The 18,608-nt window shown below is 46.7% G+C and overlaps 2 protein-coding genes across 3 annotated transcripts; both read right to left on the bottom strand.

Moving 5' to 3' along the window:
* Positions 1–1,556: 1,556 nt before the first annotated feature.
* C23H19orf25 (chromosome 23 C19orf25 homolog) lies at positions 1,557–8,968 on the bottom strand. Of its 2 annotated transcripts, none has more exons than XM_063146914.1 (3): positions 7,069–7,134; positions 3,958–4,119; positions 1,557–2,148 (listed from the first exon to the last, which is right to left on the bottom strand). In XM_063146914.1, exons 1-3 carry the CDS (start codon positions 7,070–7,072, stop codon positions 1,952–1,954), a joined length of 363 nt encoding a protein of 120 aa, XP_063002984.1. In that variant the 5' UTR covers positions 7,073–7,134; the 3' UTR covers positions 1,557–1,951. The 2 variants fall into 2 exon arrangements, with proteins under 2 accessions (XP_063002984.1, XP_063002985.1); XM_063146915.1 differs by lacking the exon at positions 7,069–7,134 and adding an exon at positions 8,898–8,968 and having other exon boundaries at positions 1,567–2,148.
* Positions 8,969–11,477: 2,509 nt separating this feature from the next.
* On the bottom strand, positions 11,478–14,025 carry MRPL54 (mitochondrial ribosomal protein L54). The gene is made up of 3 exons (XM_063147031.1): positions 13,897–14,025; positions 12,182–12,338; positions 11,478–11,742 (listed from the first exon to the last, which is right to left on the bottom strand). The coding sequence occupies exons 1-3, from the start codon at positions 13,994–13,996 to the stop codon at positions 11,610–11,612; spliced, it is 390 nt and encodes a 129-aa protein (XP_063003101.1). The 5' UTR covers positions 13,997–14,025; the 3' UTR covers positions 11,478–11,609.
* Between the last annotated feature and the right edge of the window lie 4,583 nt (positions 14,026–18,608).

The following is an 18,608-nucleotide window of genomic DNA, read 5'->3' as shown; positions in this document are numbered from 1 at the left end:
GACGGACCCTCGGTCTGATATCCAGCAGGGCTCTTCTCGTGTTCGTAATTGCCTTCTGACACCGCTGTTTGCAATTTTCTCTACCCACCCCCTACACCTCCACATAGGTACCACATAAAAACCTGAAAAACTCAGTAAGACACCACACGTCTGATGCAGTGGTTAACAGTCCACGGAAGCTTATGGCGGAATAAAAGCGTTCATCTTCCAGGCAGATGTTTTGGCCTACAATTCCCATCAGCCGCACTCAGCACTAAATTGTAGGCCGAAACATCTGGCGGGCTGTGAGTTGCCCACCCCTGTTTTAAGGTGCCGCAAGGCTCTCGGTTGTTGTTTTTCGGTACGGTAGTAGCGGGTGGGTGTTAATGAGTAAACCCTGTTTGTTCGTAGGGGGCATTTTTGGTAGGGTCTAATACTATGACAAACTTTCCCCCTTGTTTTGGTGTGCGTGTGTGTGTGTGTGTGTGTGTGAACATTCCGTGACGCTGCATCTCAAGGACGGTCCGACGGACCCGCACCTCCCCTAAAAGGTGAGGTCCTGCCCCAGGAACTTGAAACGGAGACAGCCCACGCAGCCGAGAGTTTTGTCCAAAAACTGCTTTTTAATAACAGCTCTTTAAATTAAACCGAATGGGACAATCAGCAGTCTTGGGACGCGGCTTTCTCTCTCTCTCTCTCTCTCTCTTGACACCGACCCCCGCCCCACCAGACAAAGGACAAAACGACCCCCCCCCCCAATCCCCTTCTCTCCCCCCCGGAACACCTAAAACTCTGTTGCACTGAAAAAGACTTTCTGACATATCAGCTCTTGGCACAAACCTACTGGGATCTGTTCACGGTCACCAACCCACGTCACGATGGGGCCTACGTCAAACACCAAATGAACCCGGCATGATTCTGGTGATACTCGAAAGGCGGCAACCAAGACGCTGCCTCCAATCACTTCTCAAGTCCATTACGAGCCAACTCTGCTTTTAGCACCGGTGAGGCCGGACGGGCGCGGGGGCCTCGCTGGCTGCCGGGCCTTTTGCAAGCTGGCGAGCAGCCTCTGCCGAAAGAACGGCCTGCCGTATTCGAGTCCAGTCAGGTGCCTCAGCGCCAGCGGCATCAGCTCTGGCTTGACGTCCACGTAAACTGGGATCAGCTTCGTCCCCTCCTGGTGGATTGTGTGGTCCAGGTTCCACTCCACGATGCGCTGGCAGAACGCGTCGGCCACCGAGCGGGGGGTCAAGAGGACGATGGCAACCCGGCTCGCCTGGATGATCTCGATCACCGAGGCCACGAGCGGCCGCCCCGCCACCTGGTCCTGGTGTTCCACGTAGCCCCGGAAGCCTTCCGCCGTTAGGATCTGGCAGATGGAAGTGGCGATGGAGTCGTCGTCCATGCAGTACCAGAGGGAGAAATCGTAACGGAGCGGTGGAGTCGTCATAGCGAGCAAGCAACGGCGGCTATCAAACCCGCCCACCCCCCTCCGTCAACTTCCCCCTTGTCCCGGACCGACCAGGTGCGCAGGTTCCGGGGAACGCGCCCGTCGGATTCCCCGATGGAGCTGTCCTGTCTTAAATGTCTGTATGGCAAAAGCAAAAGGTATGTCGGATCTGCGCAGAACCGGGGGGGCGAACCTCACGAATCAGGGGGGGAAAAAATGGCGGGCGAGCCGAGCCACACTGTCAGGCATTTCGAGGTGAGCGCGGCGAGGAGGCGTCGGCCTTTGAGAGGCTTGTAGCGGGCAGCGGGCTTGGGCGCACGGTCGCAAACACGAAAACACAGGCGGCGCTCAAACGGTGTAGCTACGCATGCTGAAATCACGTCGCGGCGGTGGCGAGTCTGTTTCGACGCAAGCATGGCACGAACCTGAAAGGGGGTGGGTGAGGGAGGTGGGGCGGAATGCTTGCCGACTCCTCTATGAGTGTCTTTCCTGGCTGGCTGCGGGCATCTCCCCGAGGCGTCCTCACAAGGCCCTCTGCTTCATCTCGAGGATGCCCTGTTCCAGAGATGCACCGGCTAGTTTCAGCTCCTCACACTTCTCCTTGAGCAGGCTGCAGGCCTTCTGGAGGCGGTGGTTCATCTCTACGTAGGACTGGGTCAGCCGGTACAGGCGTTCTCGCTTGGCCTCCGGGTCTTCGTTCTTGGCTGGGGTGGGCAAATCTGAATGCGGGCAGAAACAGGAGAGAGAGAGAGATAAAATGCGCTCAAATCCACCCGCCTGGGATCCCTGCCCTCCCTTTTTCTCTGGCCCCAGCCCCCTTTCGTGGTTTTCCAGTGCCTCTCCTAACGCCTTGCCGACAGGCAATAAGAGCTTTAAGCTGAAAGGCGCTGGTTATTTCGGCCCCGCCCCATTTTGCCTTTGGCCCCACCCACCCCAGACTGCAGCCCCCAAGAATCCGGACCTCGGACTAGAAGAGGTTCGACACCTCTGTCATCTACGGTTACAGCGGCAAGAAGGATCATTCATAGGCTCAAAATGGAGCCTATGAATGATCCTACAAGGTAAGGTGTCCCTATGGAAAGGAGGACCGGGCTCCTGTATCTTTAACAGTTGCATAGAAAAGGGAATTTCAGCAGGTGTCATTTGTAGGCATGCAGCACCGGGTGAAACGCCCTCTCCATCACAACAGTGAAAGCTGCAGGAACCCTGCCCCCCCCTTTTGAATCTGGCTAGGCAGGGCTCCTGCAGCTTTCACTGTCGTGATGAAGAGGGATTTTCACCGGGTGCTGCATGTATAGAAACGACACCTGCTGAAATTCCCTTTTCGATACAACCGTTAAAAATACAGGAGACCGGTCCTCGTTTCCATAGGGTCACCCTACTACAATGAGTAAGTAAATCGAGAAAGAAAAATACTCTGAAAATTTGCTTTTGGGCTAAACCACTCCCTTACATGAGAACGAAAGGAGAAGACAACAGAATACCTTCATAATATACCGTATCACGTTTTCTTGATTATGGTGTCTGTCATTTGAATCAAATATCAGACACGTTGTTTTTAGGTCTTCATGTCTGATGGAAGGTTATTTATTTATTATGTATTTTATTACTAATATTGATATACTGTTATATATTGTTTTATGTTGCGTTGCTTTATTGATTTGTTTTATCCTGTTTAAGTTGTTTTTAACTTAACACGAAAGGTTAAAATGACGCCATCATTTAAAAGCCTAAAATCTGGACGCAATCTATTATATTAGACACTGGCGTTGTTCACACGACAGGCTAACCCACAGTGGTTAAGCGTTCTGTGCTAAAGGTTATGGCTCAGTTTGTCATGTGAACCATGGCTTGGCATGTCTTGTGAACCCTTCCTAACTATGGTCGCTACATAACCACGGTTTAAACACGCTCACTAACGCCTAACCATGGCTTAGCGTGTTGTCTGAACAGGCCCCATCTGAATTTTAAGACCTTGTAAATTGACGTATTCCTTAACATCTCCAATTGGAGCATATCAATATTTATACTTACTTATTACATTGCATCAATATTTATATATTCTTATTTATTCCATTTTTAAGCCCACTCTTCCACTGAAGGGTTTTGGGAGGGAGTCCGCCCCCTATCTCATATTACCTTCACAGCAACCCTCTGAGGTAGACCAGTCAGAGATAAAAACCGAGTTCTCAGTCCAAGGTCACCGAGTGATCTTCATAGCTGAGTGGAGATTTGAATCCGGGGTCTCCCGGTTTTAGTGTGGATCAGCCTCTTGGCATGCTAGCTTTCTACCTGCAGGGAGCTGCTCACATTGCTAACTGTCTGCTGCAAAAGGGTTACCGGCCTAACCGAGCCTAGGTGTGTTGTCTGAACCGGCACAGTGTTTGTTTATGTACGTTCTATTGCGCAAGTCTTCATCCGAGCCATAATGATTCTTTTCAATCGAGAACCGGATTCCCCGCCTCTCTTTGCATTCGCTTTACAAAACCACACGGCGCAGGGGCGAAACGAATCCAGGGCCTGGTTACCTTCGCTGGGCTCTGCCAGGAGGACAAAGACGGGGTCGTTGGGTTGGGCGCGCTGGACATCCTCGAGAATATGTTCCGTGTTGGGGGGCTCGGGGCGCGTGGGGAGCACCACCCGCTTCTTAGCCTTGGAGGTCATTGCTTGGAAACAGGTGCCGAGGGGCACTGGAACGAGAAACAGAAGGGGCCAGGGGAAAGCGTGGGGTGTTAAAGAGATACGCTCAGAGAGGCTCGGATAGCGGCGGGAACTGATCCACAAACGAACAGGAATCCCAGTCAGACACGCCCACGCCATCATCTTTTCAGGCGAACGCATGCTCCTTTCCCCAGGCATCTGGCCCCCGTAGTTGCGGTCTGCTTTTGCTGTGTTTATTCTAGGCTGTGGGATTAGGAGTCCTTGAAAGGTGGTCCCACAGAGGAGGGCCAGGATCTCTTCACGATCCTCCCAGAGTGCAGGACACGGAATAACGGGCTCAAGTTAAAGGAAGCCAGATTCCGGCTGGACATCAGGAAAAACTTCCTGACTGTTAGAGCAGTACGACAAAACATCAGGAAAAACTTCCTGACTGTTAGAGCAGTACAACAAAACATCAGGAAAAACTTCCTGACTGTTAGAGCAGTACGACAATGGAACCAGTGACCTAGGTTGGTCGTGGGCTCTCCCACACAAGAGGCATTTGAGAAGCAGCTGGACAACCATCTGTCAGGGATGCTTTAGGATGGATTCCTGTGTTGAGCAGGGGGTTGGACTCGATGGCCTTTTAGGCCCCTTTCAACTCAAGGATTCTATGATTGATCAAAACTTAGTTTTATCTTAACTCTGTTTCTGTTCCTTTTTTAAAAAATATCAATGATTTCAACATGGTGGTTCTTATTCTGTTCACCACTCTGAAATCTTTGGATGTGGACTGAGATTGTAAATAAATGAAAAGAATTATTATTATCTCTCTTTTCTCGCTCATGATGTTTTTTCTAGACGGACGTGACGGGCTTTGCCAAGTCAATGCTGTCTTTTACTGATTCAGGAATTTCCTGACTATTGAACCTGTTTTTAAGTGGGAATACTTCCTAAATGTTGGTGTGGATGTATTTTCGTAGGCCCAGTTTCTGAAGGGGTTCTGTAAAATGTTTTGATGTGATGTTGGTAACTGGTGTGATTAATGGAATAATTGTAATCTGTTGTTATTGTTATTGTTGTTGTTTATTACATTTCTCTATCACCCCATAGCCAAAGCAATCTGGGCGGTTTGCAAAAATTAAAAACCAGTAAAATACAAGTGTAAAACCATTTACATAAAACTATTTACATAAAAAGCCAGATTCCAGCTGGACATCAGGAAAAACTTCCTGACTGTTAGAGCAGTACAACAATGGAACCCGTGACCTAGGGAGGTTGTGGGCTCTCCCACACTAGAGGCCTTCAAGAGGCAGCTGGACAACCCTCTGTCAGGGATGCTTTAGGGTGGATTCCTGCATTGAGCAGGGGGTTGGACTAGATGGCCTTAGAGGCTCCTTCCAACTCTTCTATTCTATGATATAAACAGATAGCACATGCTCAAGGCAACAAATATCTAAGAACAACTTTAAGCAATCAATCGTAAGACAAAACCAGGATTTGATTAAAAACACACTATATGCTCCCAAATGCCTTGAAGGACGGTCTTAACCTGGCGCTAGAAAGATAACAACGTGGGCGCCTGGTGCACCTCGTCGGTGAAATCATTCTATAATTACAGGGCCACCACAGAGAAGGCCCTCTAATTTTATTTTTTAAACTATTTTTTTAAAAACAAACAAACCCTGTCTTAATGGTCTAAAAAGAAAAAGGCGAGTTTAGGGGAAATCAAAATACAGAATTAAACTGTTCAAAATGTTTTTGTGAATCGCCCAGAGAGCGTCGGCTATGGAGCAGTATAGAAACGTAATAAATAAATAACCATAAAATCAATATGCTGATCTTTTCAGCCTTGTGGACTAGAAACTTGATTTAATCCAACAACAATAAAATTATGCCAATAAAACCATGGGTTTTATTGACATGGCTGACTGTCTAACTAGAAATGTCTTCAGCTGGTGTTGATGCTAGAAATTTTTGATCTTCTGGGCTGACTTGGTACAAGGTACGCTTTACATGTTCAACTAATGATTAATTAATGTAATAAATTAATTTTTTTAATCGATCCCAGACATGTTTTAGGTTTGGCTGACAGCTCAATGGCTGATTTTAGATGTATGTTGTCTTTGTGTATACTGTCTGATTTATGTTTTTATAGTTTTATATTTGTATATTGTTTTTAAAGTTTTAATCTTTCGTAAACTGCCCGGAGAAATGCAACTACTACTAATTATTATTATTATTATTATTAATTATTATTATTATCCTCCTCCTTTTATTGTGAATTTAACAAAACAGAAAACAAATCGTGGGAAAATAAAAATAAAGAATTACATGCACAGGAATGTCAATTCCCCCCCCCCAATCGAATACACCATTCATTAAAAAAAGGGGGGGCGGAGAATTATGCATATTCAAGAAATGCAGACCAAATATCCATGTATTTATCCACTATATACCCCGTTTTTTTTTTTGTGTGTGTGTGTGTGTGTATGTATATGTATGCATGTATGTATGTATATATATATGTGTATATATATATATATATATATATATATATATATATATATAAAAGTGCTGATCTTTGCAGCCTTGTGGACTAGAAACTTGATTTAAAAGAACAAAACAAATATGCCAATAAAACCACGATTAGTCAGGGATGATTGCCTAAAGAGCCACGTCTTCACTCTGTGTTGATGCAAGTTATAATTTGCTCTTCTGGGCTGACTCCATATAAGGTAAAGCTTCACACGTTCAACTAACACTTAATTAAAACTAACTCCAGGGACTCACCGAGAAGGGACGAAAGCTCTAGCGAACACGTGCAAGGAAGCTGCACTATGGCCATTCGAAGAGAGAAAAATCAACACTGCACCAGTGAAAGGGCTTTGGATTAAAATGCCTTTGAACACCCGCCCCCCCCACCCCTGGATTCTCTTGGTTCGGAAACACACACACACACACACATGTGTTCCATGCGCACCCATACACACACGCACCCATTTTCTCTCCGGTCAGAGGAAAGGACTTCCAAAACGCATCCTTTGCTTCGCTGTAATCCTGCTGCAGAAAGGGGAGGGAACGCAATTAAAGGAATTAATTGTTCTCTCCCCCACCAAACCCTCGCCCACCCTGCCGCCACCACCCCAACGAATCTACGCAGGGGGTCTCACGCCTTTGGAAATGTCCAATCTGCCCCATGACGAAATTGCAGATTTATGTGCATGATCTGTGCACCTTTGCAATCTAGGCAGAGGGTATTTTCTTGGGGGAGAGCGGGAGAGTTTTTATTTATTTGCGTCCCCCTCCCCTTGTTCGCCGGGGTAGGGCAGCCCCATTCCTCCGAACAGGGGTTCCAGAACCTTCAGCATCGTCTCTGCGGTCCTCTCTCTCTCTCTCTCTCTCTCTCTCTCTGTATCCCTGCAAAGGATGGTGATGCAAGACGCATGCAGAAAAAGATGAGGACGCACACACCGGTGCTGGTTCTGCAGATACCACACCCACCAGAATGCAACACCGTCCCCCCACCCCATAAACACACACTCCAGGGAGACCCCCAACCCAATCCAGGGGGATCCTCTGAAACCCACCCCCCAAGGGGAAACGTCCCCCTCTCTCTGCCATACCTGCATCCATGGGTTCCCCCCACACGTTGAATATGGCGTCCCCCAATCCCAGTGTTCCAAGATCTAATTTCTTACGTCTCCATCAGGTCTTCTCTGCTCACACCCCACTTTCTCCCCCCCTCCCACTTCCTTCCCATTTCCAGCCCCCAAGTACCCCACCTCGGATAACCACACACACACACACCCTCCCTCTTCTAAGACTCTCTAAAAACACCTCCCTTTTTCAGCCACCCACCCCCCTTTACCTATCTCACCCCTGGCCTGACCCCCATTAATTTCACCCCCCCAAAAACCCAGATCTCTCTGCTCCTCTAAGAGGATCCTTTCCCCCCCTCCCTAAAATAATGAGATGCTCCCCATCATTAAAAAACAGGTCGTTCGCCCTCCCGGAGACCCTGACCCCCTTGCCTTCACCAGGTCCCCCCCCAAAAACCAGATCTAGGAAAATTCCCCCCCCATTATCAGCCTCGCCCCCACCCCTTTCTCTGTACCTTCTACCTCCATTCCTCATCCTGACTCTCACATAACAACCCCCCCCCCCAAATCAGCCTCTTCTCAGGGTCTTTCCTTTCTCCACCTGAGCTCAGCCCCCCCACTAAAATTACCCCCACCCCAATATTCTCCTACGTTTGTACCCCTGCCCCAAACAGCACCTCCCTTGATTCTCCCCCCCCCATACAGACACCCACATTTGAAGCCTGGGACACCCCCCAAATAGGAATCATTTCACCCCACTCACAAAAATTAACCCCCCCCCGAAGACTCCCCATCATTTTGAACAATACCATTCCTGGGTCTCCCCCCCTCCACAAAGAACCTTTCCTGGGTCTCCCCCCCCCCAGTGACAACCCCTCCCAAACTACCCCTATATTTATATCTCCCCCCCACAACCTGGTTCTCCCTCCCCCAAATGCCCCCCCCGGAACAAATCAAGGACAGCCCCCCCCAATTCCTCCATATTTATTGTCAACCCCACAATAATTTCCTCCCCCCCCAACAAACACACAGGGAACCCCCCCCCAAAATAACTCCCCCCCCCAGGTTCAACCCCCCCCGCCCAAATCTCTTTCAGGTCCCCTCCCGCCAACATGGGCTACTTCCTTGGTCCTTCCTCCTCTCCCCCATTCATAGCCCCCCATAAAGCTTAGCCCCCCCCCATATTCATGCCCCCTTCCCCCAAATACCCCCCTTTCTTTCCTCACCTGCTTTTCCTCCTCCCTCCTCCTCCTCTTCCTCTCACCACCTGATGCCCTCCCTCCTGCAGGCCACGCCCCTCAGTGGGCAGCACCCCACCTTGGGCAGTACTTCCGCCTTCAGGCCGCCCATTTCCGGTTTCCATTGGGAACGTGGCCCTGTGGGCACTGGGCATGGGTAAGGACGGCGGCGCTCTACACCACCAGGCGGTGAACTCTATGGTTCCCTTGGCCCTGTTTCTATGGCGAGCGGGGATATAGAGGGAACGAGAAGGGCACCGATAGAGATAGGAGAAAGTATAGAGTGACAAGCTCGTTGTTGGAAGGCGAGAACGGCTGATTCCTTTTTGTGCTACCTAGGAAATATTGGATTCTTATTATCATTATCATCATATTATATTACAGTAATATATAATTAGATTAATATAATGCTGTATATTAATATGATATGCAATATAATTTAATGAGCATATCAATAATAATGTTAATATATTACTATATTAAAATGTTATTATATATTATAATCTTTGTTCACGTGTTCTAGAGAACAATTGCAATAAAGCGATGTCTACTCAAGAGTAATCCCCAAGTGCGTTCAATGGCGCTTACTCCCAAGTAAATGGTTGCAAGATTGCAGCCTTGCAGCACAACCCCCTACAAGTCTACTCAGAAGTAAGGAAGTCTCCTTGTGTTAAATTTTTGTGTGCTGTAGAGAATGATTGTAATAAAGCGAAGTCTACTCAGGAGTAAGCCCCACTGAGTTCAATGGAGCCTACTCCCAGGTATGTGGGTATCTCTCTTTCTACTGAGAGATAGAGGATCTGAGATTGAAAGTTTAGAGAAACTGATGAAAACAAAAACATACCTGAAGGTCATCATGATGCCTTTAAAACTGGGTTTGCAGAGGGCTTTTTGAAAGCACAGTCACTCACACAGCATACAAATGATTCCTTAAGGTTACCTTGCAGTACAAGCACCTACAAGACTACTCAGGAGTAAGGAAGTCCCATTGAGTTAAATTTTGTGTGCTGTAGAGAATGATTGCAACAAAGTGATGTCTACTCAGGAGTAAGGCCAATTGAGTTCAATGGTACTTACTCCCAGGTATGTGGATATAGGGTGGTTGCCTTACAGCACACACTTCTACAAGACTACTCAGGAGTAAGGAAGCCCCATTGAGTTAACTGGAACTTAATCCTTACAGCACAATTCTCTACTCAGGAGTAAGCCTTATTGAGGAGGAAGGCTTCAAACTTAACTCAGATGCTGGATACTCTGGGCAAGTCTGTTTAGTATAGCACTATGCGTTGCCATGCATTGACAACACCATGCCCGGTTTTGGAAGGAGCCACCCCTAAGAGGACCCTGTGCACTAAATACATTTTCTAGCGCAGGGGTGGGGAACCTCAACTTTGGAGGCTAAATCCAGCCCATCTGTGGATTAAATGTGGCCTTCCACCATTCCACCTTTCCCTCAGCCACCCATGGTGGTGGCTTCACGGCTTACGAAGCTGTTTCCCCGTTGTAAAGGCTGAAACGCGTCTCCGAAAGCTGAAATACAGGCGGAAAGAGCGTTAAACTACAACAGGCTGGCGTGTTTTTTATTTTTTTGTATTATTATTACCCCGTTAAAAAAGGTAATGCAGAAGTAGCTCGAGTCATTTGGAGAGGATGTCAAGGCTCCTCTCTTTGAAGGGAGAGAGCTGTTCAAATGTCTGCCCCGTCACACCACCTGCTTTTCCACAAATTGGTCTTTTTGTGCCCTGCACTTTTAACTTTTTGTGCTGACAATGCAAGGACAAGGCGCTCTCGTGCGGAAAATTTCAAAACCCAGGTAATGTAATTATACCTTTATTCGGTATAATAAATCCTACAAATCCTATGCATGTTTGGGCAGAAATAAATACTACAATCCTATGCATGTTTGGGCAGAAATAAATACTACAAATCCTATGCATGTTTGGGCAGAAATAAATACTACAATCCTATGCATGTTTGGGCAGAAATAAATACTACAATCCTATGCATGTTTGGGCAGAAATAAATACTACAATCCTATGCATGTTTGGAAATCGTACAAAAAGGTCCTACAAAGGGAGTGAGGCAGGTGGCTACCAGGAGGAGGGCTTTCTCCGCTGTGGCACCCCGGCTGTGGAATGAGCTCCCCAGAGAGGTCCGCCTGGCCCCTACACTGTACTCCTTTCGTCGCCAGCTGAAGACCTTTTTATTCTCCCAGTATTTTAACACTTAATTTTAACTTAAATTTTACTGTTCTAACTCTATATTTGAATCTTATATCAATTTCTGCTGCGTGGTTTTATCCTGGTTGTGCTTTTTATACTGCATTTTGTATTTGTGTTTTTAAACTGTTGGTTGTTTTATTATGGTTTTAATTTTTGTGAACCGCCCACAGCGCTTCGGCTATGGGGCAGTATAAAAATGTAATAAATAAATACATACATACATACATACAACTCCCAGCATGCCCCAGCCAGCTAATATGGTAAACACACATTGGATTGCCCTTTCAAACGTGAAGTCTGCCCACGCCTGATGTAGATCCGTGAAGATTTAAGACAAGGAAAGGTGTACGATGCGCCCTGCAGAAGTGAGGGCTGTTTATTGGTCAACCTTTACGCTAGAGGAAGGAGGAGAATCCGAATAATAAAGCAGTCCAGAGCTTCCAAGAAGCCTCGGCGTTCCGTCTCCCAGCCATCTGGATCAAAGCGCCCAGACCTTGGCTAGTTTCTGCTTTTGCTTGACATTCAGCTTCCGTAGCAAACGCCAGTATTCACGGGACTCCGGATCGAGGTCTCCCAGCTTCTTGGGGGGCCCAAGATGCATCTGGAAAAGCCTGGAAGGGACAAAGAGAGAGAGAAAAAAGAAGGCAACAATGAGACCACAAAGAAAGGCAGCCTCTGATCTGAAGGCTGCCTTTACTCAGGCACTACTGCGTTCCATAGTCACAGGCACGCACAGGACTGCAGCCGAAAACTCTGATTTATTTCTGAGTAGACCCACCTAGGATGTATTCCGTTGTTTATTTGGGGAGCATTTCTAGGTATGCTTAGACGGGGGGGGGGGGGGGAGGGGGGAGCCCTACAACTCCCAGCATGGAAGCTGTAGGCCTTTTTTCTGTCTAAACATAGTATTTTTATCCCTTTCCTCATCCAGAAAGGCTTCTGGGCTTCCGCCAGGCACCGCTCACAAATGTCCACATCTTTCCTCGTGGTCATAAGGACCAGAAACTCGACTCACTGAGAAAGCCAGGCCCGAGTGGTGACGCCACTCACCATTCCGGATATTCCGAGTCCGGCTTCAGCGCCACTTCCGGTCCTTCCTTGTAGATGTTTGCTCCCATGGCATGGGAGGTGAGCAGCACAGGGTCTTTGCAGATCTCGGGGCCTTTGAAAGCGTCTTTGGGCAAGGATTTTCCTTTAGCTTTCATCACTACAAAAAAGAAAAGAAAAAGATCCAGCGTGGAATCCCTTGGGAGTTTATATCCACGATAGAGCATGTGCAAAGTGCATGTGTGGGTGCTGTGTGGGAGGGGGACGCAGGGGCGGTGTTCCAAGTGGAAAAAACATCCAGCGATTTGGGGCGGGAAGCTTGACAGTTTGCAGTCATAAGGACGAGAAACTTCCCTTCTTCAAAAAGAAAGGTGTAATTAACGTTTTTTCGGGTGTTTATTCCTAGCAGGTATGTGAGAGGATGCATATATTAAAATGCAGAAAAGGCTTGGAGTGAAATAAAAGTTAAGAGGTCGTGACAGCAAAACTGAAGCATTGCAGTCAAAGACATCCGGAGCGCACCAGATTGGGGGCAGATAGGAGTTGCAGTCAACACATCCAGAGAGCGCTAGGTTGGGGAATGACGAGACTTGCACTCCGACCCTAACAGAGCGCACCGGGTTGGGGAATGATGGGGCTTGCCGTAGAACACACTGATAGGAAGGATGGGATTTGCAGTACAACCCTTCCGGGAGGCACCGGATTGGGGAATTATGGGACATGCAGTAGAGCATCTCGAGAGGTATGATGGGGCTTGCAGTCCAACCCATCCAGAGGAAATGGATTGGGGGCAGATGGGACTTGCCGTAGAACACACTGATAGGAATGATGGGATTTGCAGTCCAACCCTTCCGGGAGGCACCGTGTTGGGGAATGATGGGACATGCAGTAGAGCACCTCGAGAGGTATGATGGGATTTGCAGTCCAACCCATCCAGAGGAAATGGATTGGGGGCAGATGGGACTTGCCGTAGAACACACTGATAGGAATGATGGGATTTGCAGTCCAACCCTTCCGGGAGGCACCGGATTGGGAAATGATGGGACATGCAGTAGAGCACCTCGAGAGGTATGATGGGGCTTGCAGTCCAACCCATCCAGAGGAAATGGATTGGGGGCAGATGGGACTTGCCGTAGAACACACTGATAGGAATGATGGGATTTGCAGTCCAACCCTTCCGGGAGGCACCAGATTGGGGAATGATGGGACATGCAGTAGAGCACCTCGAGAGGTATGATGGGATTTGCAGTCCAACCCATCTGGAGGAAATGGATTGGGGGCAGATGGGACTTGCCGTAGAACACACTGATAGGAATGATGGGATTTGCAGTCCAACCCTTCCAGGAGGCACCGGGTTGGGGAATGATGGGACATGCAATAGAACACTTCGGGAGATATGATGGGACTTGCAGTCCAACCCTTCCGGGAGGCACCGGACTGGGGAATGATGGGACATGCAGTAGAGCACCTCGAGAGGAATGATGGGCCTTGCAGTCCAACCCATCCAGAGAGCTCCGAGTTGGGGGATGATGGGACCTGTATTCCAATAATTCTGGAAAATGAAACGATGGGGAAGGCGCTTCCTACCTGCTCGAGGGGTCATCTAGGAGTCCCCTGTGGCTAGCAGGGCGCTGGCCCAACTGGCCCTTTATAGGGGAGGGGGTCTGCCCGCCCACCGATCCCTCCCTCCCTCCCTCTCCTTGCCCCCGGAGCCTCACCGGGCTTCTTGGCGTAGCTCCTGCAGGCCAGGCACTGCCGGAGGAGCAGAGCGGAGCCCGGGGCCAGCAACAGCCGCGGCTGCAGCCCCAGCCAAGCCATGCCTGCGCCTCGCTCGCCCGCTGCCGCCTCCGGACGCAGCGCGGCTGCGCAGAAGCCGCAGAGCAGCCTGGGAAACGTAGTTCTTTTCAGGAAGGTCTGTTCCTGGGTCTCCCACCCGGGGGCGTCGGACTCCAGGTGCCCCTGCTGGCTGCGACTGATGGGAGTTGGAGTCCAACACCTCTGGAAGCACCCATGGATCAGTCCATCACCAATCATCAAATTAATATTCAATAACATCTATTCATCAAAGCTGCAATCCTAGCACTCCTTACCTGGGAGTAAAAAAAAACTTAATTCAATGGGGCTTACTTCTGAGTAGACACGCCTGACATTGCACTGTGAATTCTGTTCCTGCACCCAACTTCCCCCAACCTGGCAGTGTGGTACTACATTTCCCATCATTCCTGATCTTGATGGGAATTGAAGTCACTGACATCTGGATGGCTGTATTATATAGAATCATAGAATCATAGAATAGCAGAGTTGGAAGGGGCCTACGAGGCCATCGAGTCCAACCCCCTGCTCAATGCAGGAATCCACCCTAAAGCATCCCCGACAGATGGTTGTCCAGCTGCCTCTTGAAGGCCTCTAGTGTGGGAGAGCCCACAACCTCCCAAGGTAACTGGTTCCATTGACGTACCACTCTAACAGCCAGGAAGTTTTTCCTGATGTCCAGCTGGAATCTGGCTTCCTTTAACTTGAGCCCGTTATTCCGTGTCCTGCACTCTGAGAGGATCGAGAAGAGATCCTGGCCCTCCTCTGTGTGACAACCTTTCAAGTATTTGAAGAGTGCTATCATGTCTCCCCTAAGTCTTCTCTTCTCCAGGTAAACATGCCCAGTTCCTTCAGTCTCTCTTCATAGGGCTTTGTTTCCAGAGCCCTGATCATCCTGGTTGCCCTCCTCTGAACACGCTCCAGCTTGTCTGCTTCCTTCTTGAATTGTGGAGCCCAGAACTGGACGCAATACTCTAGATGAGGCCTAACCAGGGCCGAATAGAGAGGAACCAGGACCTCACACGATTTGGAACCTATACTTCTATTCATGCAGCCCAAAATAGCATTTGCCTTTCTTGCAACTATATCGCACTGTTGGCTCATATTCAGCTTGTGATCTACAACAATTCCAAGATCCTTCTCGTTTGTAGTATTGCTGAGCCAAGTATCCCCCATCTTTTAATATATAGTAGTAGAGTTTAATGTGTCAGCAGAGTTGGTTGCAACTGGAGATTAATTGATTCCTTAGATTAATTTTAAAAATTATAAACTATATTTGGAGTTTAATATTCCGTAAACTAGATTGCCAGTGGAAGGTGGTCTATTTATTTATTTATATATTACATTTTTATACTGCCCAATAGCCAAAGCTCTCTGGGCGGTTCACAAACATTAAAACCATAATAAAACAACCAATAGTCTAAAAACACAAATACAAAATACAGTATAAAAAGCACAACCAGGATAACACCACACAGCAGAAATTGATATAAGATTAAAATACAGAATTAGAACAGTAAAATTTAAATTTAAGTTAAAATTAAGTGTTAAAATACTGAGAGAATAAAAAGGTCTTCAGATATTCATTTCATTAGTAGTATTTAATTATGTACCATAATATATACTGTGTTGCAGCTTTATATGCAACAAACTAAATGCCCAGATTATTATATTACACTATTATTATTATTATTTATTTATATAGCACCATCAATGTACATATAATAAAAGAATGAATGAATGGATTTATATTCAATTGAAGCTTAACGTTCAGCAGTCTTTAAAACATATTTGATTCTATTTTCTAAAAGGTAACTAGGCTCAGTGTGTGTTGGAAAATACTAGGGGAACTTTGAAAAAAATATATCTCTGTTTATTCTTTCCAGCGGTGTTTTATCCTGAAGTGGGGGGTGGACTAAATGGCCTCTAATACACTGTCCCACTGTAAAATTCTATGGTTCCTTCCCAGAAAGGCAGAGAAGGAGAGGAAAATTATGCATTTTCATTTAAACAACCCAGTTGAGAAAGGATTTCTGTTTTCACAACTTGCATGGCACAATATTGATTGAGCCAAAGATGGATTGATAAAAGGGTCTGTTCGGTTTTACAACCCCTGTGGGTTTCCTTTGAATTGGGGCTACGATCAAAAGGACCGGCTATAACTCTTTCTGTTTCCATCTTCTGTTTTACTGAATTCTTGATGAGGACTGCACCGTCCTTATGGATTATTTAAGGGAATTTAATCCTGGATTCTCAAAGGGCAACCTGATCTGGACACGGATGATTTTCCAAACCTCAGCGTATCAGACAAAGGAAAGAGGTTAAATTCCAGCAAAGTTTTTTGTTACACCAGAGAGACAGAAAGAAAGTCTTCTGGATTGAGTTTTGTGGTAACCTAACTCCTGAGGCTGAAGAGGCAACAGTGACTTGACTCAAAAATGAAAGCCTCCTTCGTCTTTGCCAAATGCACCTTTTAAATTCAAGCTAAGGTTTGTGGTTGCTTTGTATGTATTTCTTTAATTTTATTTAACAACCCCCCCCCCCCGAAGAAGTGTTTGCAAGCTTCGAGGTGACACAGCGTTCTTCATCACCCAGAAGGAAAATTTGGCCGGCTGAAGGTTTGTGATTACTTTGTGTGGGTTTTTAAAAAATTCCATTAAAGAAAAAGAAAGAAGGCGTTTGGAAGCTTCAAGGTGACACAGCATTCTTCATCAACCAAAAGAGAAAACTTAGCTGGGTGAAGCTTTGGATGCATTTTTAATATCATTTTTAAAGGTACTTGCAAGCTTCGAGGTGGCACAGCATTCTTCATCACCAAGGAGGGAAAGCTTAGCTGGGTGAAGCTTTGAGTGCATTTTTTAAATTTCATTTTTAAGGGATTTGCAAGCTTCGAGGTGACACAGCATTCTTCATCACCCAGAAGGGAAAGCTTACCCAGATGCTGTTCTTTGGCGTTAGTGGCTTCTCAGCCCTCGAGGGAAATTGAAACTTCCCAGTACCCCAAAACTACATCCCCCAGAATGCATTTTGAGCACATGCTCATTCCAGGAGAGGGAGAGAGACCGAGAGAGAAGGAAAAAGGAACAACAGGAAGAAGTAAGTAACGACAAAAGTGCCAGGCTGCACTTTTTGAATGCACAAGGGCCTGATCCGGATTCAATGGACCCGATCCTGAGTGGACGCCTCTAGAAGAACTGCCCCAAGCCGACCTGGAGACCCCGCAGCCCATAAAGAGTTAAAACTCTTTCAAACTCCTCCTTCTGACCCAAACTTTTTCTTAGAAGTAAGTTTGACCATGACATTTGTTTTGCTTTTAATTTTTATTTTTTTTAAAAAAATGGGAGAAGGAGACCTTTAACAGGGAGGCCCAGGTTTCTCCTTTTGAAGGGTTTGATTCCGTGCACGCTTACTTGGGAGTAAGTTAGATTAAATTCAATGGGGCTTCTGAAAAACAACCCAAAATAACCTTGCACCATTTTTAGAGGTGGTTCTGTTTGCCTCTAGTCCAAAAGTCATTTCACGCAGAAGCAAATTCTGTTAAAATCAATGGGACTGGCTTGCAAGTCATTTTTTAAAATTTATTTACAAGGTATGTATTAAACAATCCTTTTAATATGTAAATATGTTTTGCCACATAATGTCAGTATGCAAACAATGTCATAGCCAGACAAAAATAGCAGCCCCAGCATAAAATGTAGCCATTATGCACCACGGTTGTTGGTATTTTGTTGAATAGGTATCGCTTTTCTAATTGTAAATTGATATTTATTGCTTTTCTGTCGGTTTCTTCCGGTTTTCATCTTGTTTTTATGTTATCTCATCCCCCAGCTCGAAGGGGTTCTACCCTCAAAGCCGGCCTGAAAATCATTTTAAATGAATCACATTGACAGAGAAGGGCAGGCAATTAGTGAAAGTGGGTGCAAAAGTAAACATGCATAAGATTGTAGAACCAACCGCCTTGGCGTGTTTACTCGCAATCTCAGGGCTGCAGTTCCGTGCATGTTTATACGGGAATAAACTCCACACAAAACTATGGGCCTTACTCCCGAGGAATTGTGCGTAGGTGTGCTCTGTAAAGCATGCTGAGAATTTGCACTGCGGATCGCATAACAATGATAGCTGTATTTCTCCGCACCCCCGTCTTACGAGAAGCCGCTCAAGTCATATTTTTAAAATCAAATAGCCAGGCCGCATTTCTCTCTGTCTCAATGTAAAAATCACAAACGAATCATTGCACAATTTCCTTCCTTCTTTGACTCTGATCCAAATTTATCAATTCCTTTTTTTGTTTGTTTGTTATTGTCGTTTTACTTCTCAGATTCGTTTTGGGTATTTATGCCTGAAGCAAATTGCAATGTAAAAATCATCATCAACATATGGTGAAAAAATTACATTGAAAAGAGGTCCAAGGTGCTGTTTTCCGGGTCTCTTCAAGACCAATTCTTTTTCCACCCAACGAAGATCTCTGTTGTTTGGGATGTACGGTGCGGCCCTATGCATGGCTCCTTTTAATAGCGAACTTGACTGTTCAGTGCCAAGAGGCATTGTGGATTTTCAAACTTGAGTATCTTCTTCAGATACTCATGTATGGGGCTATAGATTTGGGGTTTATAGTGAA

The sequence above is a fragment of the Elgaria multicarinata genome, chromosome 23 (assembly GCF_023053635.1).
Source record: "Elgaria multicarinata webbii isolate HBS135686 ecotype San Diego chromosome 23, rElgMul1.1.pri, whole genome shotgun sequence".
Taxonomy (NCBI): domain Eukaryota; kingdom Metazoa; phylum Chordata; class Lepidosauria; order Squamata; family Anguidae; genus Elgaria; species Elgaria multicarinata.
Note: the sequence above shows the minus strand (reverse complement) of the source record. Positions and strands in the feature narration are given on the sequence as shown.

Coding starts and splice junctions, on each gene's coding strand:
- MRPL54 (XM_063147031.1), bottom strand. CDS start 13,996: ATGGCTTGGCTGGGGCTGCAGCCGCGGCTGTTGCTGGCCCCGGGCTCC. Junction 12,339..13,896: donor GAGCTACGCCAAGAAGCCCG/GTGAGGCTCCGG, acceptor TCTTTTTTGTAG/TGATGAAAGCTAAAGGAAAA. Junction 11,743..12,181: donor GACTCGGAATATCCGGAATG/GTGAGTGGCGTC, acceptor TGTCCCTTCCAG/GCTTTTCCAGATGCATCTTG.
- C23H19orf25 (XM_063146914.1), bottom strand. Junction 2,149..3,957: donor CCTGGCAGAGCCCAGCGAAG/GTAACCAGGCCC, acceptor GCCCGCATTCAG/ATTTGCCCACCCCAGCCAAG.